This window comes from Anomaloglossus baeobatrachus, chromosome 1, assembly GCF_048569485.1.
Source record: "Anomaloglossus baeobatrachus isolate aAnoBae1 chromosome 1, aAnoBae1.hap1, whole genome shotgun sequence".
In the NCBI taxonomy this organism is placed as follows: Eukaryota; Metazoa; Chordata; class Amphibia; order Anura; family Aromobatidae; genus Anomaloglossus; species Anomaloglossus baeobatrachus.
In genome coordinates this window covers 820,022,628-820,048,955 of record NC_134353.1, presented here as the reverse complement: position 1 = coordinate 820,048,955, position 26,328 = coordinate 820,022,628, and the positions used below count along the sequence as shown (strand labels likewise).

General features: G+C 46.4%; 1 protein-coding gene across 2 annotated transcripts in view; it reads right to left on the bottom strand.

The window, feature by feature from the left end:
• The window catches only part of SKIC3 (SKI3 subunit of superkiller complex), a 269,270-nt gene that overhangs the window by 233,314 nt on the left and 9,628 nt on the right, over positions 1-26,328 (bottom strand). For both annotated transcript variants that reach the window (XM_075325084.1, XM_075325085.1), the window contains exons 3-5: positions 24,372-24,515; positions 12,555-12,646; positions 3,400-3,475 (exon numbers count right to left, since the gene is read on the bottom strand). In XM_075325084.1, the coding sequence (XP_075181199.1) occupies positions 3,400-3,475; positions 12,555-12,646; positions 24,372-24,515 (312 nt within the window). The remainder of the gene's footprint in view (positions 1-3,399; positions 3,476-12,554; positions 12,647-24,371; positions 24,516-26,328) is intronic.

The following is a 26,328-nucleotide window of genomic DNA, read 5'->3' as shown; positions in this document are numbered from 1 at the left end:
TTTGGGGACCTAGCCTATGTGTCCATCACGTTTGACTCTACGTTTAGAGGCATCATTGGGGCTTACATCTAAACACCCCAAAATGCGATTCAGCTATATGTGCTGATGGGGCTATTGATTATAATGATGCAGACGGAGTCACAGTGTGCTGTGTCGTATATCATTTTCAGCCGTATACGCCTAGTTGAGGCTACCAGCAAGATGTAGTCTATTATATCTTGCTGTCCGCTTCGAGTAGGTGTATACAGCCAAAAATGATGTACGAGAGAACACATTGCGACTCAGTGTACATCATTACTGTCAATATCCTCATCAGCACATATGCCCAAATCTCGTTTTTGTAGGGGTTCAGACATAAGCCCCGACAAAGCCTGTGTGAGAGTAGGGTCAAACTTGAAGGCATCCTTCTTAAAAGGAAGATATTTCACAATTTCTTCCAGTTAGTGTATTATATTAACTAGTCATTTTTACACATACTGTAGGTTAGATGGGGCAGAGAAGTGGAGGACATGATTCAACGCCATAGTGGGTTGGTGTTGATAGTAGTAGTGGCACTGGCAGCCATGGTGGTAGGGACACTGGCATCTAGCGTTAGCAGCACTCCAAGTAAAGGCACATCTGGATGTTGGAATCAGTAGAGGGACAAGTAGCTGAGGATATTTCCCACACCAAGACAACAGTTAATCAAGTTAGGTATGATGACTGTATGGTGGACAGAACCTGGTAGTGGCAACATTGATAAGCAGGAAAGCTGATGCCCAGCCAAAAGATCTGCTTTTTTTCACGGTCAGCTCAGAATCTGGTGCAATGCACCATCAACATGTGCAGCAGACAGTGCACGGCTTTCATGGCCCACTGGGTAGATGTTTTGAACGTCAGCGATAAACCACAGCAACCAAGCACTAGGTCTGGTTCAAAACCAGGCAGCGCTTATCCACCTCCTCTTACATGAGCTCTACATATTTCCTCAATATCTGACCAAAAGATCCATCACCACTTCCTGGTTAAAGTGAACCTGTCCGGTGCAATATGCACCCAGAACCACGAGCAGTTCTAGGTGCATATTGCTAATCCCTGCTTAACCGTCCCTGTATACACTAGTATAGATAAAGAGATCTATAGAAAAAAATATTTCTAAAGATCTTTTATCTTAAGCTAATGAGCATGAGGACTAGTCCCAAGGGTGTAATATCCCCCGACTAGCCGCCCTCTCAGCATGTTAGAACGTCCATAGGTGCCTACTAACATGCTATTCAATGCTGTGTCACAAGCGGTGCCGCCGCACGTACCTGTGTTCACTGTAACCGCGTGTCTGAATGTCGGGAACTTCCTGTCATGCACAGTAGACCTCTCTGAAGCCAGGACATGTACACCCGGCTTCATACTGCACATGACCGGAAGTGCCCAGCATTCAGAAGCACGGTCACAGCGAACACAGGTACGTGCGGCACCGCTGGAGATGCTGAATTGAATAGCATGTTAGTACACCCAAAAAAAAAAACTCACCAGAAAAAAGCCACCAGCCAACTCATGTCAAAATGGCAAATGCACTTGCAGGATGCAGCCGGCCCCCCATGATAAAGGTATGAGTAACACAGGTGCAGAATACCGATGAGACAGCAACTTTCAACCTACCAACTCATGGAGGGGGTGGCTGCTGGTATTGAATATGCACACTAATGAGGTTTTACATAGGGCACCAGTCACACAGGTTCGTGCAATGCACAGTGTCCGGCTCACGGCCTATTGATGATGCCCTTCTAGTAGATCAGGCGGGCTGCCCAGCACCATATAAGTGCATTAGCACACAGGACAGACACCCCAGAGGGTCCAGCTGCATCCTGCAAAAAATTGTGCAATAAAAATGATATACAGTATTTTTTGGCCAAAATATGGACCAATACCTCACATTTATTATCATTTTACTGTATATAATTTTTATTGCACAACTTTTGCAGGATGCAGCTGGGCCCTCTGAGGTGTCTGTCCTGTGTGCTAGTGCACTTAAATAGTGCTGGGAAGCCCACCTGACCTAATAGAAGGGCGTCATCAATGGGCTGTGAGCCGGACACTGTGCACTGCCCGTACCTGTGTGACTGGTGCCCTATGTAAAACCTCATTAGTGTGCATGTTTAATACCAGCTGGTACTGCGCCTGCTTGGGAAGAGCGGTGATGTCACTGCTACTTGCGCATGCGCAGTTCATGCCCGGAAGCTGCAGTGACGTGTATGCGTACGAATAGCGGTGCTGCTATAGCAACAATAGCAACAATACAAACAAACATGTGGCAACAACGGCAGTTTGGCCGTGTAGGGTACAGTATCAAGAGTACACAAATAAATCAGATAGTCCATAAAAAAGACTTTTTATAATAAAGTTAAAGGGAAAAATAGGGCTATGTGCCTATACAAAATCAGATAGGACCAGAAAATGTATGTAGCATCCCTTGCCACAAGCAAGCATGAGTAACTGTATTCAGGTGGTGTGTATCCAAGTCTAATCACAATCTTTTCATTACCTCAGGCAGCAGCAAATAAAAGACCATATAGTGTAAACACACACACACAACACACAGGGGAGACACCACATAGTGAACAAAGCTCAAGAAACACAACACCAGATACCAATATACAGCACACAACAAGGAAGAAAGTGCACAGGAGTGAAAGAGGTGAAATGACGCAACACACACAATACACAAATGCGGATGGATGACATACAACAGATATATTGGAAAGCGAAAACAGTGTGACACATGTCCTGTCAGCACCACTAAGCATACACAGATGTTCATTTCACCGCACTCCCGATGCGATAGCATCGGGCCTATTTCTAGAATTCTATACTTTTCTGTTGCTACCGCTGTCACTAGGCTCCCACACATCTCATGTTGGCTGGCGACAGTGAGCTATGTGCTACCCGGGCTCTGGGCTAGTGCATCCATTGCTTCTTCACTGGACATATCTTCTGGACCCTGATGCTTTCCTATTTCTTAAAAGGTAAAAGTAATACTTTTTTCGAAAGCTACAAGAAGCTAGGCCACTGTGTCTTCAGTTTGCTCACCCCCAAAAAGATAATTTTTAGATTACTTTTCTTCCATGTACACCATCTATCTATCTATCTATATATATATATATATATACACACACACATACATACTGGCACGGCAGTCATCTTTTTAGGGCAGCTTGAGGCTTTGCAGTACTTTATAACTGTCACAAATTGATTAACCACAAATTGAATGTTTTTGAAAAATATGGAGAATTTTAAAATATTCACTCATTTCTACCCAAAAGACTAACTCCCGAAACCGTGATAAGATACTGTGACCCATAATCCTACAGAGCTGTCAATAAAATTCTAAATAATTATAATATTACATATAAAATATAAACTCACCTGCAAAAATTTCTTCTCCTGTTCATATAGCTCCACCAACTTTTTACAAACTTCGCTCCACTTTTGTTTGTCAGAACTAGAAAAGTAAATAAGGATTCAAAATGGATTACGAAGTAGCGATTGACCAACTAATCATACAGGATACTAATCACCTTGGTTTCTTTTCCAGCCATATATAGTGTGTGTGCGTGTATATTATATTATATATATATATTATATATATATATATATACACACATATATATACACACACACACACACACTTAGGGTTTACAGCCACGCAACGGGGCAACGTACACTGATTAATCACATTCTCAAAGGGTTTCCCAAACCCTAATTCAGGATACTATTAGTATGATAATTGGCCAGTAAGACTTCTTTTCGGAGTAGGGCTTATATTTTGAGCATACACCGAAAAGGCAGAAAAATCCTTCTAAGGCTTATTTTTGGGGTAGGTCTTATTTTCGGGGAAACACGGTTTGAATATATAACTCAGAATTTCAGAATGGTCATCCTACTGTGTGTAATGATGGAATTGCATACATGATTAATACATTGTGAGAATTCCTAAGCTAGGTGACAAATGTTATAAGCCTTCTAATATTGATATACAGTGTGCAACTGTGCATGATCTGTAAACTCCTGTGTATGGTCTGGTATAATAATATTGGAAGGAAGTATTGTAGCCTTGTAACATTTGTCACATAGGTGAACAATTCTTATAATGTATTATGCGGATGTGCAATTCCATCACTCTCTAGTATGACCATTCTGGTCACAAGAAATTAAAGAAAAAAGGAGAGGATAAAATATGTCATTTATTTCCTACAATGAGGCATTACAAAAGCTGACTATAAAGGACCCTGGCTGTCAGTGACTATTTTAGGCCAAGGCCAAACGGGGATTAGTGCGAGTCTTCACATAATACTCATCACACGGTCGCAGCACATCGGGAGCCAAGTGTCATGCGAGTGTCATGCGACTGGTCCGATCGTGTGATCAGACCACAGCTGCGGAGGTTAGAGCCGGCGCTGCAGAGAAGAGGGAGGGATTTATCTCCCTATCTCCTCCGTTGCCGACTGATGCGAGAATTGCACTGCACTCGCGTAACACTGGTGTACTGCGAATGCAGTGCGATGTTTCTCTCGCCCCATAGACTTGTATGGGTGCAAATGAAACAGGATCGCATTTCACTCGCAGCATGCTGTGACTGTTTTCTTGGTCTGATTAGGGCTGAGAAAAAAAAAAAAAAAAAATCGCTCATGGGAGCTACCCATAGAGTAATATTGGAGCGAGAAGAATGCCATTTTTTTATCGCATTCCACTCGCTCCATGTTACTCGCTGTGTGTGCTGATCCTAAAGGGCAATGTCGATGTTGGATGATAAAATATTATGTCCAATGTAACTTAAAATGGTCACAGTACATTTAGGCAACTTGATCTCATCTAATAGTTCAAAACACTGCAAAATACTTTTACTCAGAAATTATGTTTTCTTCCCCCCCCCAAAAAAAAAACACTACAAAGTGCCAACCATTACCTATTTTACTTCTGTCTAACTTGCCGTTTTTGTGCCTGTTAATCCATCTGACAGCAGATAGTGATACACCAAGATGGGTTACAGGTAGTGGGGATGATTTTATCTCTCTGCTACTACTCTCCTGGTTGGTAAACTTCATACAGGTGTGTCAAAGAAACTGGCTTTCAGTTTGAGGAAGGCAAGCCATTGGACAAAGGCGGGAGGAATTTATGCTGGGAAGTGAGGTAAAAAGTTACAGCACCTATAGTGCTGGCAAAATGCCGATGAAGCAGTAGAATCCTCTCAAAAAGATTGAATGGGAAATTACAGAGCATGAGACTTTGGGCTAATTTCTGGAAAAACCATTAAAGGGAACCTATCAGGTCCAAGATGCACCCAGAACCACGAGCAGTTCTGGGTGCATATTGCCAATCCCTGCCTAACCGTCCCTGTATACACTAGCATAGATAAAGAGATCTTTAGAAAAAGTATTTCTAAAGATCTTTTACTGTATGCTAATGAGAGCAGGGACTAGTCCCCTGGGCATTAGTTACCCTTGCCATTCGGCTCTATTGGCATGTTAGTACGCCCCTGTGGGTGTGCTAACATGCTAATGAATACACCTCTCCGCCGCCACTGCGTCCAACGCTGGATTTCGGCTCAGTGTGCATGACCCTTGAGTTTGGGTCATGCGCACTACTTCAGTTTGAAGCCAGGACGCGTACACCCGGCTACATAGAAATACTTTTTCTAAAGATCTCTTTATCTATGTTAGCAGGGCCGCCATCAGGGCATTACTACTGTGACTGGTGTAGGGGGCCCCGTGACGAGGGGGGGCCCAGCCAGGCCTGGGGTAATTGCTTTAAGCCCCAGGCCTTGGACGGGCCCCCCTCCTCTTCATCGAGCCCCAGTCACAGCCATAGCAGAGGGGCCAGTCGATGTCGCTTCAGCTACAACACATCGCTAAAGTTTCAGGCAACACCGCTTCACAGGCATCGCATGCAAATTAGCCATGTGTGCTGATGGCAGGAGGGTCAGTAGAGCAGAGAAGGGAGGAGGCGCATCATCCTGCGGCTCAATGTGATGAGGTCATCATTCTACGACCTCATAGGCAACACAGAGTGCAGAGGTGGTGAGGACGCGGCAGCCCATGGGGAAAGCCGGTAAGCGCTCCAGTGAGGGTGGTGGGGCTGACCCAGGGGACAAATGCCTGCTGAGGTGATCCTCCAACAGCTGTTAAGGGCCACCCTGCAAACTGCTACATTAGCGGCCGCTGGGTATCGATGTACCTTTAAAGCGCCTGCCCGGATGGAGCACACAGCACGCAGATTCCCTGGGATTGCCGGCCATCTGTTGCTGCCGCAGGACTGTGCGGGGCTCAGTGCCGGCTCTGCCTCCTGCTTGCTGTGCTGCCTCTCAGTGATTCTCCTGCTGGCAGCTCCTGTCTCTGGAATGGATGGTAAGATGCAAACAGCATCCATCCAGCATTGTGTACTGTGAGGGAGGGACTGGGGATGTTACCCTGTGGGTTGCTGGGTATGTTACCCAGTGAGGCTGCTATGGATGTTACCCTGTGGGGCTGAGGGCTGTAGGGTCAGCTGCACTCCATACCCTGTATGAGGAGGAAGGGTGTTACACTGTGTGCTGGGCCTGAAGTATTGCACTGTGCTGTGTGTTGCACTTGTGTGTGAAGGGCATAGGTATCAATTCAGCACTTTATACTCGGAGCGGCTGTGAACTTTTATGGGATTGGCGTTACAATGTATAATACATGAGAGGAGATTGGGGGGGATTGTCTCATAGTGACTCAGAACTGTGTTGATCTGGATCACAACCTGCAGAGGTCAAATGGGTGATCCGGCCTTGGGGTACAAGTCTGCAATTTATGTGACTGCAAACTTGTGAATTCTTAGAGCTCACAGTGTGCGTGCTGTCAGGATTCCCCGGTGCCAGTAGCGGGTGGATGACCGCAAGCATGTGATTTGCATACATGCGGTCACCTTTCGGCAATATATCCATTGCCTTGATCAGTACAAGAGAATTGTCCAGTTTTTTATGGTCCGTGTGTCCATACAAAACATGCGGGTTTTTTTTTCCCAGCAGCACGGATGAATATTGACAATACAAATGTATGATCCTGTGAACAACACGTACAGCACACGGATGGTATAAGTGTACAGCCCGTGGGCTATCTTTGTTTAAAGGGGGAGTCCAATACTTCGGCATCCCCTTCTCAATCCCTTTTTCCCCCCTAGTAAAATAGTAACTACTATACTCTCCACTGGTGTCGGCACTGTTACATTAGTGTAAGCACTGGCTCTCCCAAGGATTGCAATGCATTATGTTACACTGTCCAATGAGCGCTGTTTCCAGTCTCCCCATCTGTGGACAACTCAAGACAACTGAAGGAGGTAAAGGTAATTTCTGATTGGCTTCAGGGATCATGTGACATTACAGTGTCATGTGATCCCTGGGAGAGCCAATGCCAACACTGCCGGAGCCGCAGCGGAGGTGAGTATAGGTGTTATTAGGCCTTGTGCACGGTAGAAGGAATTTCCCGCGGATTTGCTACATGTTTCACTGCAGAAAATGTTCATAACATCTCTGCAGTGATTCACCAGCAACTCCCATGGGAAAAAAGAATACTGTGCGCACTAGGTGGATTTTGACAGCTGCATGTTTTGCTGCGGGATTTCCACAGCAAAAACAATTGCATGTCATTTCTTTTCCGCAGGTAGCTGCGGGACTGGCTACCGGAGGAACCTTCAGTAATGCCAAACCGGGAATCAGTTACCTGCACTGAACTCCGGAGCTGTCACCTGAGCTCCAGACTGCAGCGTAGACTAAACTGTGAGCCCCGAGTGATTGTTTCCCCGGCAATTGCAGTTCAGTTCAGGCCGGGCTGATCTCCGGAGCTCAGGTGACAGCTGTAGAGAGGCTGGGCTGCATTCCGGAGCTGTCACCTGAGCTCCGGAGATCAGCCCGGCCAAAACTAAACTGCAATCGTCGGGGAATCAATCACTCGGTGCTCGCAGTTTAGTCTAGGCTGCACTCCGGAGCTCAGGTGAGAGCTCTGGAGTTCAGTGCAGGTAACCGCGGCCAGGCCTGGTATTACTGGAGATTCCTCCAGCAGCCAGTCCGACGCTGGCTGCGGCATTTCCGCACCAAATCCGCAGCAAAACGCAACAAACCGCATGCGGATTTGGATGACGATTTTGGTGCGGTATTTTCACGCAAGTGCGGAAATCTTACTGAGCCTCTGGAATTTTCTTAAGAAAATTCCTTTTTCCCGTGCGCACAGGGCCTTAGTTTACAGTAGGGAAACATAGGTACATAGGTATTGTGAAGGCGTTGTCAGAGTAATGGACAACCCCTGAAATATTGCAAAGGATAGGAGAAGATTTGTCATTTATTGGTGGTGCAAAGATACATGTGATTAGATATGTTTGTGTGTAAAAACATATTTGGATGTTTGGGGCATATTTACTAAATTTGTAAGGGCTCTACATTGGGAAATGCCATTTGTCTTTTCTGGAATAGATCAGTAGAATTTTATGCGTAAAACCGATCTTTTCCATAATTGCTACAATCAGCAGCACAGGCGTCCTCCATATTGCACATCAATTCCACTTGTCTGTTCCTAAACCAGAAAAGATGTTAGATCAAGAGAAGGACATACCGTATATACCAGGAAGGAGACAAATACCACGATAGGGATATATATACCAAAATGTACCCAGGAGGGGGATATATATACCCGAAGGGGTCCAGGATGGGACATATATACTAGAAGGGGGACATATATACCAGGAAGGGGACAGAAACCAGGATGCGGACATATATACCAGAATGTGCCGAGAAGAGGGATATACATACCAGAAGAGGCCCAGGATGAAGACATATATAGCACGAAGAGGATATATATGGTAGGGAGGGGACAAATAAACCAGAATAGCAACATATATACAAGGATGAGCACAGTAGTGGAACATGTATACCAGGATGGGGACATATATACCAGGAGGAGGACATATATACAAGGAGAATATTATACAGAAGGGCAATGCGTGTGTGTGTGTGTGTGTGTGAAGCGGGGGAGGATAGTATACAGGGTGGTAGTGGGTGTGGGCGATATACATTGAAGCAATCTCGGTGGGAGGATATATATAGAGTGGCAGCTTGTGTGGAGGGATAGTATACAGAGGGGCAGCATATATATATGCACATATATTATATGTGTGTGTGTTAATATATATATATATTATATATATATATATATTATACACAGGGGCAATGTGTGTGTGGAGGGATATTATACAGAAGAGCAGTGTGTGGGGGATATTATACAGAGTGGCAGTGTGTGTGTGTGTGTGTGTGTGTGTGTGTGTATGTGTGTGTGTGTGTGTGTGTGTGTGTGTGTGTGTGGGAATAGTATACAGAGGAGCAGTGTGTGGAGGGGATATTATACATGGGGCAGTGTGGGAGAGATATTATGAAGATAGGTTGTGTAAAGGGTCTATTATGGAGTGTGGCGGTGTAAGGGGTGCATTATTAATTTTCTGAGGGAAATACTTCATTTTCTGGAACAACTGCAAGGGTGCTAACACTTTTGGCCATGACTGTATGTATATATATATAATATACTATATATATATATATATATATATATATATATATATATATATATATATATATATATATACACATACACACACGTTTTTTCAAGAGTGGCGGTGAGCTTGCGCGGAGTCTCAAGGGGGCCACAAAATTTTGCCAGTATGGGGCCCTGAAATTCCTAGCGGCAGCCCTGTATGTTAGTGTATACAGGGACGGTTAGGCAGGGATTAGCAATATGCACCCAGAACTGTTCGTGGTTCTGGGTGCATATTGGTCCCGAGAGGTTCCCTTTAAGACTATGCTTTTCTTTAGGTCTTGTGTAAAAGGACACGTATGCTTCACACTAAAATACTTTTAATACTGTAAAGCAAATGAGCATTTCCTCCAAATATTGCCTGACAAGACCCTATTATCACATCATCCTATAAGACTTTAGATGCACTTTCATTAAATGTCCTGTTATAATAAATACCCTCTACTTTAGGAAAGTAGAAAAATATTCAAGTAATCGTCACATCATAATTAGTAAGACAGCGCAGAAAATGGGGTGAGAGCTTTTAAAATCATTACAAAGAAAGAGGGCAGACAGAAATAACATTGTGCGCGCTAATAACGGCCACAACGCGCTCACAATGGCTAATACTTAAAGGTTACTGTGTAAGTGCCAGAACTGAGTCACCATTAGTAGTGGGAAATGACAGAGAGGATCTTTATTACAGGAGCGGTTACATCATGACTAATTTGTATATTTAATAATTGACACAAAAGTTGTTTTTTGTGGGTCTTTAACCCCTTCACCGCTCGGCGATTTTCCATTTGTTTCCTCCTTTCCTTTCCTTCTTCCAAGAGCCATAACTTTTTTTTTTTACTTTTCCATCAATACAGCTGTATGAGGGCTATACTGAGTGTTTTTTCGGAAAGAGTTGTACTTGTTAATGAACCATTCAGTCTGCCCCATACTGTGCTGAAAAACAAGAGAAACATTCCAAGCGTGGTGACATTGCAAAAAAAAAGTGCAATTGCAGGATTGTTTTTTTAGTTTTTTATTTACTGTGTTTGCTATATAATAAAACTGACCTGGCATTAGGATTCCCCAGGTCACTACGAGATCACACGTATCATGCATGTATACTTTTACTTTTATCTAAGTGGTGAAAAAAAGTTCAGATGTTTGTCAAAAAAAGAATAGCTTTTTGTCGCTATTTTCTGAGACCGTAGTGTTCTCATTTTTCAGGATCTGGGGCTCGGTGAGGTCTTATTTTTTTTGCATCTTGAGCTGTCATTTTTAATTATACCATTTTTTGCGTAGATGCAACATTTTGATCGCCAGTTATTGCATTTTAACGCAATTTTGCAGCGACCAAAAAACCATAATTTTGGCATTTAGAATTTTTTTACCGATCAGATTACGGTAATTGATTTTATATTAAGATAGATCGGGGATTTCTGAAAGTGGTGATAACAAATATGTGTATTTTTTTTTGTTTGATTTTGAACTTTTAGGTTTTTTTAATTATTTCAATATTTTTAGAAAGTTTTGGTTTACTTTTTATACTGATTTTACTAGTCCCTCTAGGGGACTTTATGCCTGCAGTATCTGATCGTTTCTCCTGATACATCGCTCTGATCTGGAGAAATGTTGTGTTACAATGAGTGTGAGCGCTCTGCGGGCATTCACAGGAAACACGTCATGGCAGCAGCAGGGGTCATCATCATCTTTCATCATCTGACCCCGCGCTGCCTTGCCAACCCATTGGCACCCTGTGACCGCGTCACAAGGAGTCCGATGTCGGCGGGGAACGGCGCAATCCCCACCGGAGAGTGTTAGATTGCGCTGTCAGTTTGACAGCGTAATCTAAGGGGTTAACAGGCACAGGTGGATCTCCTATCCACCCGTGTCTGTTAGGCGCACATGTCTGCTGATTAGATCAGCAGACATGTGCGGGGATGACAGCGGGCTCACCATGCAAAAACGTGGTAGCCGGGGGGAGGCGACCTAGGACGTACATATATGTCCTGAGTCATGAAGGGGTTAAAACAGAGAATCTGTCACCAGGTTTTCGCTTTGTAATCTGAGAGCAGCATAATGTAGAGGCAGAAACCCCAATTCCAGTGATGCCACTTGCTGGTCTGCTTGCTGTCATTTTGATACATGACTATTTCTGCAGATCTAGCAGAGTTTAGAATGCTAAGCCTTGAACAAAACCCGCCCACATCACTGATTGCTAGGTTTCTGTGTACATTGTCTAGTGACAGAAAGCTAATAATCAGTGTTGGGGTGGGCTTTCACAAAGCTGTTGCCTACAAAGCATGAGACACTTAGTTCTGTAGTGATAATCTGTTGCTGATAAAACACTTATTTTTTGAAACAGCAACAAACAGCTTAGTAAATGACACCAGGAATCATGGTCTCTGCCCCTACATCATGCTGCTCTCAGATTGCATCACAAAAACCTGCTGAAAGACTAAATTTAAGATCAAAAGTACTAATAAATCAGACACAATTGGTGATGGGGTTTATAAACGGAGCTTTCCAATGATCATAAATGTGTAAAAGTGCTTGTAAAAACAAGGACGTTACATTTTGTCACTTATTAAAAATACTGTCTGTTCTCAAGAACGGAGGGATTTTTCATTATGCCCATACACTTCTATGGGGCAAAACTGTCTCAGTCTGTGTGCTCTGTAGCAGAACCTAATTATTAAAGGAAATCTGTCACCAGGTTTTTGTTCCCCCATCTGTGAGCAGCATAATGTAGAGACTGAGACCCTGATTCCAGCAATGTGTCACTTACTGAGCTGTTTGCTGTCATTTTGATGAAATCAATGATTTCTCTGCTGCAGATCTAGCAGTATACAGAGCTCATGAATATGCTGGACTACCTGGTAGCATCAAAGTAGTCCTGTAATGATAACATACAGCAGCCAGACCCCATCAATATCAGTAATATCATATGAATATTTTAGAGACTATAATAACACAAGACACATAGTGAAATCAAGGCATATCAATACTTACCTACTGTAAAGTTCCAACAATTTCTGATATGCATTCGGCAAATCGTCTTTAAAATCTTTTTGGTTCACCTTCTCATACAGATTTACCAACCCCTAAAGAAAAAACAACAAAATTGTAAAAAAAAATTACAAACATGTACAAGCTACTTTGAATATGTAGCTGTTTGTATCTGGATTATCTGTTTATGGGATCCACCCTGTCAGCACGCTCTCTGAAAATCCTACCATAGTAATATTATTATTATTATTTATTATTATAGTGCCATTTATTCCATGGCGCTTTACAAGCGAAAGAGGGTATATGTACAACAATCATCAACAGTACATAACAGACTGGTACAGGAGGAGAGAGGACCCTGCCCGCGAGGGCTCACAGTCTACAGGGAATGGGTGGTGGTACATTAGGTGATACAATACAGCGGTACCTCGCTTAACGAGTAACCCAGTTAACGAGAATTTCGCTTAACAAGCAAAGCTTTCTGTAAATTTGTAACTCGGTTTACGATAAAGCTTTACTGAACAAGCTAAATCCTCACCGCACACACTTCCGGTTCCGTACATCCACCGCGCTCTGACCTGCTCTTGCAGTCCACACAAACACACACAAACACGCACAAGCACGCATGCACACACATACATTATTATGCTCACCTTACCTTCTGTTCCACCGCCGGGCTCATGGTTCTTGTAGTTCCCGGGTACATCGCGACGCCCTCGTGGTGAACTACAAGACCCAGGAGGCCGGCGATGGAACAAAAGCTAAGGTGAGCATAATATGTGTACCTTCAGTTCCATAGCTGGCCTCCTGGGTCCTGTAGTTCGCCGCTCCACTCCAGGCTGTGCATCAGCAACCATGGCGACGAAGCAGGAACTTCCTCTAGTCACCGCTACTCAAAGGCAGCGCGCTGGCCAATCAGAGGCAAGCGGCTCCTGCCTTTGACGTCAGCGCTCTGGGTGCGGATGTTCCTCCCTCGTCGTTATGGTAACCTGATACACAGCCCGTACCGGAGAACAGCAAGTCCCAGGAGACCGGCGATGGAACGGAAGGTAAGGTGAGCATAATATGTGCTTGTGTGTGCGTTTGTGTGCGTTTGTGTGCGTGAGTGTGCGTGAGTGTGCGTGAGTGTGCGTGAGTGTGCGTGAGTGTGCGTGAGTGTGCGTGAGTGTGCGTGTGTGTGAGTGTGTGTGAGTGTGTGTGAGTGTGTGCGTTTGTGCATGTGTGGAATGACACAATAGGGGATCAGGATGGGACATTTAACAAGTTGTGGAACGAATTGTCTGCATTGCAATGACTTCCTAAGGGAAATCTTGCTTTGCTGAACGAGTAACTTGGTTAACCAGCACACTCCCAGAATGGATTGTTCTCGTTAACCAAGGTTCCACTGCATTGTGCTCTCTTAGGAAAGGTAATTACACAATTAGCAGAATAACACATTTGTCAGAGGCTAAAGATAAAACACGGTAATAGCTGTAATAGTCAATAAATTAATGACGGTCATTATCAAGCTTAAATGGGGACAGCACATTATCTGTTATTACATTTTGTGTCTGTGAGATTTTCAGCCTGTTGTACGTGCACCAGGGGCGGACATAACAATCCTCAGGGAGTACCTTGCACTTTGCTCATGCTTTGATTATTTTAAGCTGCGTAGCATGTAAGGATAGTATGGGAGTACTTTCATGTAATTTGTGTGAGGAGGTGGAACTTGGATTAAAATAAATGGAAAACAAATAAAAAATGGATCAGTAGTAGCAAATAATAAATGTGTGTGGCAAGCCGAGACACTGCACATCACAATGAAAACACCATCCCCATCGGCAAACATGGTGGTGGCAGCATCATGCTATGGGGAGGCTTATTTCAGCAGGGATAGGGAAGCTGGAAGTTGATTGGAAGATGAATGAGGACAGTCCTGGAGGAAAACTTATAGGTTCACCTTCCAGCAGGACAACAACCCTAAACATACTGCCAAAGCAACAATGGATGGTTTAGATCAAAACATTTTCATGTGTGTGAATGGCCCAACTACAGTCAAGACCTAAATCCCGTTGAGATCCTGTGGTAAGACTTGAAAATTGCTGTTCACAGATGTAACCATCCAATCTCACTGAGCTAGAGCTATTCTGCCAAGAAGAACGGGGTGTGAATACTTTTTCAAGGCACTGTAGATCCCATAGTACAGTGCTTTTAGTTGTGTGGGCTCCCCACTCTCCTATTCCCATCTCTTAGTGCTAGAGATAGCAGCATGGAGGGGATAAAGAGTTGAAGCCTACAGATCACAGTGTGGAGGTGGGTGTGTCTCATATGAAAAATGCGATTAACCTTAATTCGCAGGTTAATAGCATTCTGAACCTGCCCACTTAGAGCCGTACTGCCCCAGAGGAAATTATTTATCCCTCTCAGCTGCATTCGGCTTCCAGTCATAGGGGTGGCACTGAAGCAGGTTCAGTCACCGCTCAGTGTATCGAAAACAGAGGCTGAAACCACGCCCTTCGCACTGACTGACAGCCGTCTCTAATGTGAGCCGGCTGTCAGTCAATGAGGGGGGGATCATGTACAGCCACCATTCACTATACACTGAGTGGTGACTGAAACCGTGCCCATCCACCTCTATGACTGGAAGCCTAATGCTCCCAAGAGGAATAAACTTAATTTCCTTCTGGCAGAGGGGCTTGAAGTGTAGGAGTCGGGCAGGTTCAGAAGGCTATTAACCTGTGGATTAACCCCATATCTGCAGGTTAATCGCGTTTTTTCACATGACAGGTATCCTGTAAGTTTTCAGGCAGGCAAGATAGGGCACACTGAAGAGCAAGAAGAGAAAATACAGGCAGAGTATGAGAGTTATTAAAAAAAAAAAAAACTACAGCAGCCAATGCAGTTGGGGTTTACAATTTGTAAAAGGAGAAAATAAAATAGCAATCTGCAACATATTGGAAGCAAGTAAGGGAGTAGATTCAAGCATCTTGAGGAACGAAACTTCCACAAACACCACGGACTCTGCTCTTCCACCAATTACTCCCCCCGAATCTGAATCTCAGAGTATGGCACACAAAGTAAAGATTCCTAGAAACAGCCACACATTTTTAGTGGTGACTCTTCGGGCTTTGTTTAGAGTGGCTTAAACCAAACACTCCATCAATGGGAGCAATAATATCTCAAATGAAACATCTCTTGGGACTGGAACTGATAGAAGCAGAAAGGAGTAAAGAAAAGTCAGCAGGAAAAGTTTTTCCGCTGTGGAAAAAATTCATTGGTTTTCATTATAGTGCTCAGGAAATCCTGAAAATAATTAGCCCTTTCCGCCATTCAGAATGGTATTGTCTGGAAGACCTGGGAGGGACGTTGGGGGGTTTGGGACCATCGTTAGACACTTAGCATGTACCATATGGAGATGGTAGTCGACACCATAGCAAGAACATAATTGTGGAAGGGCTCACACTCACATTCTTATTCTTTGTTTGTGATACTACCTTTTATTTTTTCTTCCATTGCAAGGTTTAGGCTATGTGCCCACAGGGACAGTGTCCTGCGGATATATCCGCAGGACATTGCACAGGAGCTCCCAGGAAACAGCACCACAACTTCTGTCTGTTTCCATGCTGCGGAATGTCCTGCGGATATGGTGCGGACATTCTGCATTGAGGATACAGTACCATGGCTTCAGCACTGCATCCTCAACGCAGAACAAGTGCTGCAGTGATCGGGGAAGTTCATACTTACCTCCATCATGGAGCACCTCGCTTTCCGGCAGCCGGGTCACTCTCTCAGTGTCTGCAGGAGAAGGTGGGTGGGCCTGAACTAGCTCCGGCTGTCACATGACCGGAGCTCGTGCAGGCTCCGCCCACCTCTTCCTTCGTGTACCTGGATTCACCGTGCTCCTGTACACCGGACGGAGAAAGTGACTCTGGTGAGGCAGGTAAGTATATGGGACCCTGCGGAGAAATCCGCAACAATAATTGACATGCTGCAGATTTTTCCGCACGAAAATCCGCACGATTTCCGCTGCGGAAAAATCCGCAGCGTGGGCACAGCATTTCTCAAATGCCAAAGAAATGGCTGGGGAGTAGCTGTGCTGCAGATTTCTGGAAAATCCGAGGCTTTTCCGCGGGAAATCCGCGGCAAAATCCATGCATTTTCCGCAGCGTGGGCACATAGCCTACAAATCAATCTCGTGTATGCTGATGTTTACTATTTGACCATGGAACTGTCTGTTTAATTTTTTTTTTGTTATGTTTAAAAATTTAAATAAAAAAGATATTTTAAAAAAAAAAATAATAAAAAAAAATAGCAATCTGTATACAAAGATATCATACCGGCATGTGTGATGGTCACTGTAAGGTAAGCTAAAAGTCAAAAGCTAGGAGCAGATAGTAAACTACATATGAAAGGGTCTGATATTATATGAAAAAATTAAAAGGGATTGTCGACCTTTGCAAATATTTTAGAACTAAAATTCATGTATTTGGGGCTATAAATAATTTATGTAGATGAATTTCATTAAACATTTTGCACTCTATGGCTTTTTCAATGCAAAGAAGGGAATTTTGTTTACTTACCGTAAATTCCTTTTCTTCTAGCTCTAATTGGGAGACCCAGACAATTGGGTGTATAGCTACTGCCTCCGGAGGCCACACAAAGTATTACACTTAAAAGTGTAAGGCCCCTCCCCTTCTGCCTATACACCCCCCGTGGGATCACGGGTTCCTCAGTTTTAGTGCAAAAGCAAGAAGGAGGAAAGCCAATAAACTGGTTCAAGCAAATTCAATCTGAAGGAATATCGGAGAACTGAAACCATTCAACTTGAACAACATGTGTATACAAAAAAACAGGGGCGGGAGCTGGGTCTCCCAATTAGAGCTAGAAGAAAAGGAATTTACGGTAAGTAAACAAAATTCCCTTCTTCTTTGTCGCTCTATTGGGAGACCCAGACAATTGGGATGTCCAAAAGCAATCCCTGGGTGGGTAAAATAATACCTCATGATAGGGCCGTAAAAACGGCCCCTTTTCTACAGGTGGGCAATCGCCGCCTGAAGGACTTGTCTACCTAAGCTGGCGTCCGCCGAAGCATAGGTATGTACCTGATAATGCTTGGTAAAAGTGTGCAGACTCGACCAGGTAGCCGCCTGGCACACCTGCTGAGCCGTAGCCTGGTGCCGTAATGCCCAGGACGCACCCACGGCTCTGGTAGAATGGGCTCTCAGCCCTGAGGGAACCGGAAGCCCCGCAGAACGGTAGGCTTCAAGAATTGGTTCCTTGATCCACCGAGCCAAGGTTGATTTGGAAGCCTGCGACCCTTTACGCTGGCCAGCGACAAGGACAAAGAGTGCATCCGAGCGGCGCAGAGGTGCCGTGCGGGAAATGTAGATCCTGAGTGCTCTCACCAGATCCAACAAATGCAAATCCTTTTCACATTGATGAACTGGACGAGGACACAAAGAAGGTAAGGAGATATCCTGATTGAGATGAAAGGAAGATACCACCTTAGGGAGAAACTCCGGAAACGGGCGCAGAACCACCTTGTCCTGGTGAAACACCAGGAAGGGAGATTTGCATGACAGCGCTGCTAGCTCGGACACTCTCCGAAGAGACGTGACCGCTACTAGAAAGGCCACTTTCTGTGAAAGGCGCGAAAAGGAAACATCCCTCATAGGCTCGAAAGGCGGCTTCTGGAGAGCAATTAGAACCCTGTTCAGATCCCAGGGCTCTAATGGCCGCTTGTAAGGAGGGACGATATGACAAACCCCTTGCAGGAACGTGCGTACCTGAGGAAGTCGTGCTAGGCGCTTCTGAAAAAATACAGATAGCGCTGAGACTTGTCCCTTGAGGGAGCTGAGCGACAAACCTTTTTCCAACCCGGATTGCAGGAAGGAAAGAAAAGTAGGCAATGCAAATGGCCAGGGAGAAACTTCCTGAGTAGAGCACCAAGATAAGAATATCTTCCACGTCCTGTGGTAGATCTTGGCAGAGGATAGTTTCCTAGCCTGTCTCATGGTGGCAATGACCCCTTGAGATAATCCTGAAGACGCTAGGATCCAGGACTCAATGGCCACACAGTCAGGTTGAGGGCCGCAGAATTCTGATGGAAAAACGGCCCTTGAGACAGCAAGTCTGGCCGGTCCGGTAGCGCCCACGGTTGTCCTACCGTGAGATGCCACAGATCCGGGTACCACGACCTCCTTGGCCAGTCTGGAGCGACGAGGATGGCGCGGTGGCAGTCGGACCTGATCTTGCGTAGCACTCTGGGCAACCGTGCCAGAGGAGGAAACACATAAGGGAGTTGAAACTGCGACCAATCCTGAACTAAGGCGTCCGCCGCCAGAGCTCTGAGATCGTGAGACCGTGCCATGAAGGCCGGAACCTTGTTGTTGTGCCGAGACGCCATTAGGTCGACGTCCGGCATCCCCCAGCGGCGACAAATTTCCTGAAACACGTCCGGGTGAAGGGACCATTCCCCTGCGTCAATACCCTGGCGACTGAGGAAGTCTGCTTCCCAGTTTTCTACGCCCGGGATGTGAACTGCGGATATGGTGGATGCCGTGCCTTCCACCCACGTCAGAATCCGCCGGACTTCCTGGAAGGCTTGCCGACTGCGTGTCCCTCCTTGGTGGTTGATGTATGCCACCACTGTGGAGTTGTCCGACTGAATTCGGATCTGCTTGCCTTCCAGCCACTGCTGGAAGGCTTGTAGGGCAAGATACACTGCTCTGATTTCCAGAACATTGATCTGAAGAGTGGACTCTTGCTGAGTCCACGTACCTTGAGCCCTGTGGTGGAGAAACACTGCTCCCCACCCTGATAGACTCGCGTCCGTTGTGACCACTGCCCAGGATGGGGGTAGGAAAGACTTTCCTATTGACAATGAGGTGGGAAGAAGCCACCACTGAAGAGAATCCTTGGCCGCCTGAGAAAGGGAGACGTTCCTGTCTAGGGACGTCGACTTCCCGTCCCATTGGCGGAGAATGTCCCATTGTAGTGGACGCAGATGAAACTGCGCGAAAGGGACTGCCTCCATTGCTGCTACCATCTTCCCTAGGAAGTGCATGAGGCGTCTCAAGGGGTGTGACTGGCCTTGAAGGAGAGATTGCACCCCTGTCTGTAGTGAACGCTGTTTGTCCAGCGGAAGCATCACTATCGCTGAGAGAGTATGAAACTCCATGCCAAGGTATGTTAACGATTGGGTCGGGGTGAGATTTGACTTGGAAAAGTTGATGATCCACCCGAAACTCTGGAGAGTCTCCAGCGCAACGTTCAGGCTGTGTTGGCATGCCTCTTGAGAGGGTGCCTTGACAAGTAGATCGTCCAAGTAAGGGATCACGGAGTGACCCTGAGAGTGCAGGACAGCTACTACTGCTGCCATGACCTTGGTGAAGACCCTTGGGGCTGTCGCCAGACCGAAAGGCAGGGCTACGAACTGAAGGTGTTCGTCTCCTATAACGAAGCGTAGAAAACGCTGGTGCTCTGGAGCAATCGGCACGTGGAGATAAGCATCTTTGATGTCTATTGATGCTAGGAAATCTCCTTGAGACATTGAGGCGATGACGGAGCGGAGGGATTCCATCCGGAACCGCCTGGTTTTCACATGCTTGTTGAGCAGTTTTAGGTCCAGAACAGGACGGAAAGACCCGTCCTTTTTTGGCACCACAAACAAATTGGAGTAAAAACCGTGACCTTGCTCCTGAAGAGGAACAGGGATCACCACTCCTTCTGCCTTTAGAGAGCACACCGCCTGCAGAAGAGCATCGGCTCGGTCGGGAGGTGGAGAAGTTCTGAAGAATCGAGTTGGAGGACGAGAACTGAACTCTATCCTGTACCCGTGAGACAAAATGTCTCTCACCCAACGGTCTTTGACCTGTGGCAGCCAAATGTCGCAAAAGCGGGAGAGCCTGCCACCGACCGAGGATGCGGAGAGAGGAGGCCGAAAGTCATGAGGAAGCCGCCTTGGTAGCGGTTCCTCCGGCTGCTTTCTTTGGGCGTGACTGAGCTCGCCAAGAATCTGAACTCCTCTGATCCTTTTGGACGAGGAGAATTGGGACCTGCCCGAGCCTCGAAAGGACCGAAACCTCGACTGTCCCCTCCTCTGTTGGGGTTTATTTGGTCTGGGCTGAGGTAAGGATGAATCCTTACCCTTGGATTGTTTAATGATTTCATCCAATCTCTCACCAAACAGTCTGTCACCAGCAAATGGCAAACTGGTTAAGCACTTTTTGGAAGCAGAATCTGCTTTCCATTCCCTTAACCACAATGCTCTGCGTAAAACCACGGAGTTGGCGGACGCCACTGCCGTACGGCTCGTAGAGTCCAGGACAGCATTGATAGCGTAAGACGCAAATGCAGTCATTTGAGAGGTTAAGGACGCTACTTGCGGAACAGATGTACGCGTGACAGTGTCAATTTGCGCAAGACCCGCTGAAATAGCTTGGAGTGCCCATACAGCTGCGAATGCAGGAGCATAGGACGCGCCGATAGCTTCATAGATGGATTTCAGCCAGAGCTCCATCTGTCTATCAGTGGCATCTTTAAGTGAAGCCCCATCTTCCACTGCAACTATGGATCTAGCCGCAAGCCTGGAGATTGGAGGATCCACCTTTGGACACTGGGTCCAGCTCTTGACCACGTCAGGGGGAAAGGGATAACGTGTATCCTTAAGACGTTTGGAGAAACGCTTATCTGGATAAGCGTGGTGTTTCTGGACTGACTCTCTAAAGTCAGAGTGGTCCAGAAAAGTACTCAATTTACGTTTGGGATACCTGAAATGGAATTTCTCCTGCTGTGAAGCTGACTCCTCCACTGGAGGAGCTTGGGGAGAAATATCCAACATTTTATTGATGGACGCTATGAGATCATTCACTATGGCGTCACCATCAGGTGTATCCAGATTGAGAGCGGTCTCAGGATCAGAATCCTGATCAGCTACCTCTGCCTCGTCGTACAGAGAGTCCTCCTGTTGGGACCCTGACCAGTGTGATGAAGCCGAGGGCCGCTCATAGCGAGCTCGCTTAGGCTGTCTGGGACTGTCGTCCGTGTCAGAGCCGTCACCCTGGAATGCATGGGACACCTCCGGAGCCCGGAGCTGTTCCAACTGAGGGGGACCAGGGGACAGTGATTCAACCGTGCCCATGGTCTGAGTTACTGGTCTAGACTGCAAAGTTTCTAGGATTTTAGTCATAGTCACAGACAATCTATCAGCAAAAGCTGCAAACTCTGTCCCCGTCACCTGGACAGAATTCACAGGTGGTTCTCCCTGGGTCACCTCTAGCAGAGGCCCCGGCCGAACAAGTGCCACAGGGGCCGAGCACTGCACACAATGGGGGTCAGTGGAACCTGCCGGTAGAGTAGCCCCACATGCGGTACAGGCAGCATAGAAAGCCTGTGCCTTGGCACCCTTGCTTTTTGCGGACGACATGCTGTTGTCTCAGAGCAATCTAGGAGGGAATATAGTGAGGAATTACCAGCGCCCGTACAGTGCAATTGCAAGCATAAAAATACAATTGTACACTTCGGCACTAGTGGGGTAAGCACCAGAGGTGCCGCTTACCGCCCGCTGAAAGCGGGTGTGTGGTCGCTAGAATCCCGTGCCTGGGTCTCCCATAACTTGTCTCCCCTTCTCCAGCTCAAACTGCCTGCAGGAATGGCTGCCGGCGTTCTGTGAAGAGGGGCGGACCGTGGGCGTGCCTCAGACGAAGAGCGGGAAACCAGCGTCCCACTGTGCTCAGTGTGAGGGCTGGAGTATGTAAAGTAGACTCCAGCCCTCTGCGCTGACGTTCTGCACAGCGTCCCGCCCCCACCCTGACTGGCAGGCCTGGGGGCGGGAACGAAACGAACTAGGCCGCAAAAAGCCGGGGACTGTAGTAGTAAGCGCGGCCGTCAAATATGCACGGCCAGCGCGGAAGTCCCCGGCGCACCACAAGTCCCAGCCGCGCCGCAGTTAAAACTGACAGCAGCGGCCGGCGCGACCATTTCCAACCATTAACTCCTTCAGCAAGCTGAAGATAGTGTGGCACAAGCGCGTAGCGCTGTTGTCCCGGGCGCACTAACACACCCAGCAATGCTGGTGTGTGTGTGCGCGATTTGCACGGGGACACAGAGTACCTTAATGTAGCAGGGCCCTGTCCCTGACGATACTCAGCTCCATGTCCAGCAGATCCCAGGGGCTGTGGATGGAGCACGGCCTCCTGTGCCTGGAGACCGGTAAGATCCCACTTCACCCAGAGCCCTAAGGGGGATGGGGAAGGAAAACAGCATGTGGGCTCCAGCCTCCGTACCCGCAATGGGTACCTCAACCTTAACAACACCGCCGACAAAGAGTGGGGTGAGAAGGGAGCATGCTGGGGGCCCTATATGGGCCCTCTTTTCTTCTATCCGACATAGTCAGCAGCTGCTGCTGACTAAACAGTGGAGCTATGCGTGGATGTCTGACCTCCTTCGCACAAAGCTTGAAAACTGAGGAACCCGTGATCCCACGGGGGGTGTATAGGCAGAAGGGGAGGGGCCTTACACTTTTAAGTGTAATACTTTGTGTGGCCTCCGGAGGCAGTAGCTATACACCCAATTGTCTGGGTCTCCCAATAGAGCGACAAAGAAATTAACTTTGATGTGGACTGTGGCCCAAAGGAGTCCAGAAAAAGACAGATAAAAGAGTTACAAACACTTCGTCCGCCTGTCACAGTGAACAACCCATTGGGACAGCATTAATCTAATGGTCTTATTCATGGATATGGCAGCATGCAAGAATGCCCAAAGGGAGACGATCCCTGGTCGAATTCAATATAATGAAAAATGTCAACAGCATCTGGAATTAAAAGCTTTGGCTGGAGAAAGGCCCATTTGATGGTTGGGGGTGAAACATTGCTGTCGTCTCTAATTATGATGAAATAATAAAAAAGGAAACATTTTTTCGATTCTGGATGAATTTGGCATTTTTTCATAATATAGACCATCATCGTGTACTCTCAGTTAACTCCTTCAGCAGCCAACACAGAGGCTACAGAAGGAAAAAGTGTCACTTATTTTAATTAAACCCAATTTCAAAAATTATTTTTTGTCCGAACTACATATATTTAAAAAAAGAAAAAAAATCAAAGGAGGACAACCTTTTTAAGCTCGTAGAGAAACTTGTCCATGGTCGTTAAAGAGGTACTCCGAGAAATTAAATAAAAATAACTAAAATAAAGTACATTTACAATTAATGCACTATTAGGATTTGGAATGCGTCCGCTCCCAGAAGCTTCCCAGCCATCCACATCTTAGGACAGGCTGTGTAAAGTCGTCTGGTGGAGACAAACATCGGGTGAGGGCAGCATCCTGTCAGGTATCATAAACACTCATTCCTCTGTTCACCGAACCTGACAGGACAAAGAGCAGACAGCAGCTCCATGCTATCCTCCTGCACTCCAATAAACCTGTCAGGCTGATGAGATATATCAGCATTAGGCTGCACTCTGTTCCTCCACTTGTCCGGTCAGGTTTGGTGAACAGAGGAATGAGCGTTCACGATACTTGACAGGATGCTGCCATCACCCGATGTCTGTCTCTAGCAGACGTCTTGACGCAGCCCGTCCTAAAACGTAAGACGGCTTGAAAACTGCTGGGAGCTGACATATTTAAAATCCTGAGTACCTAAAGATTACTTTTTTTGCTACCTTTTGCTAATTAAAAGGTATTCAGTAAAATTTGTAATATTTAAATGTACTTTGTTTTAGTCATTTATTTTTATTCCATTTCTCGGAGTACCCCTTTAACATCAACCTTCAGCAAGTTTGGCTTTGGTGTCCTGTCAGTGAATGATCGATGTGCTCCATTTCAAACCCCATACTCTACCTGCCAGGCCAACAGCTGTTCTGGTTCTATCTCTGTAGCCTTCTTGTAGGCCGCCTGGGCCTGGTCCGGTTGCTCCAGCTCAGACGCTGCCAATCCAATGAAAACCCAGGCATTGTAGTTATTTTTCTCTAGCTTCAGCACAGCCTATAAATGGAACAAAGCAACAAAAAATGCATAGTACTGGAACCTATAATCTGTGGTTAGTTCTATGTCTCTGCATGCTAAAATATCTTTGCAAAAACAACATAAATGCACAATTCATTGTTTGCGAACACAGCCCTGTTGGATTATTCTTCACTGTCAGGGCCGCTTTACACGCTACGACATCGCTAAAGCGATGTTGTTGGGGTCACGGAATTTGTGACGCACATCCGGCTGCGTTAGTGATGTCGTTGCGTGTGACACCTATGAGCGATTTTGAATCGTTGCAAAAATGTTCAAAATCGCTAATCAGTGACATTCAGTGTCATTCAGTGACATCAGTGTCCATTCCCAATTATCGTTGCAGCTGCAGGTACGATGTTGTTCGTCGTTCCTGCGGCAGCACACATCGCTATGTGCGACACCGCAGCAACGAGGAACCTCACCTTACCTGCGGCCGCCCACAATGAGGAAGGAAGGAGGTGGGCGGGATGTTATGTCCCGCTCATCTCTGCCCCTCCGCTTCTATTGGCCGGCCACTTAGTGACGTCGCCGTGACGCCGAAAGCACCTCCCCCCTAGGGAGGGATTGTTCGGCAGTCATAGCAACGTCGCTGAACAGGTATGTGCGTATGACGCTGCCGTAGCGATAATGTTCGCTACGACAGCGATCACCACATATCGGCCGTACGACGGAGGCGGGTGCTATCGCACTCGACATCGCTAGCAAATGCTAGCGATGTCGCAGCGTGTAAAGCAGCCCTAAGGCCTTGGTCACAAGGGAACATATCTCTATAAATGAACCTACAGTAGATTCCAACTGAAAATGATATTTGCTGGCCAGTAAAGAAAAAAAAAAAGCTATATGTAGTAAAGATCAGCACAAAGCTTCAATGAAGATTAGAAACTTTGTAATACAGCTTGTCAGACAAATCTGCTTCTTTCTCGGCCAGAATTGATCAGTCATTATCAAAATTCTCCATTTTCAAGTAAAATCTGTATTCGGTGAAGACTTTCCCATTACTGAGATAGGAGATGGCGGCTGGTGCTAAAGACATTCTATGTAAATAGAAGAGGGAGGAGCTAGAGTCAGAGGGAGGAGCTAGAGGCAAGGCTCCGCCCCCTATTCTCTCTTCTATCTACTTAGAATCTCATCAGTACCAACTGCCATCTCCTATCTCAGCCAGGGCCGGCTCCAGGTTTTCATAGGCCCCGGGAGAAAAAGTCTCAGTGGGCTCCATGCACACACAGACACGCACATACACAGATACGTACACATACGGGAATACATACATATTTGAAGATAAATTCACAAACTTTCATACATTATATATAACACACACAGTCATATACACTGATATACAGTACATCATACATGCACACACAGACACATTACAGAGATTTTTAAAATGGGGAAGTCGACAGCAGCCTCATTCACCTCCCTCGCTTGTTTCTGTCCATCTCCTCCCAGGCATGTCTGGGGTCCATACTGCTCTGGGGGTGGCTCATACAGGTCTGGGGTCCCATACTGCTCTGGGAAAATGGCTTATACAGGTCTCGGGGGCCCATACTGCTCTGGGAGGATGGCTTATACAGGTCTCGGGGGCCCATACTGCTCTGGGAGGATGGCTTATACAGGTCTCGGGGGCCCATACTGCCCTGGGAAGATGGCTCATACAGATCTGGGGGCCCATACTGCTTTGGGGGTGGCTCATACAGGTCTGGGGGCCCATACTGCTTTGGGGGTGGCTCATACAGGTCTGGGGGCCCATACTGCTTTGGGGGTGGCTCATACAGGTCTGGGGGCCCATACTGCT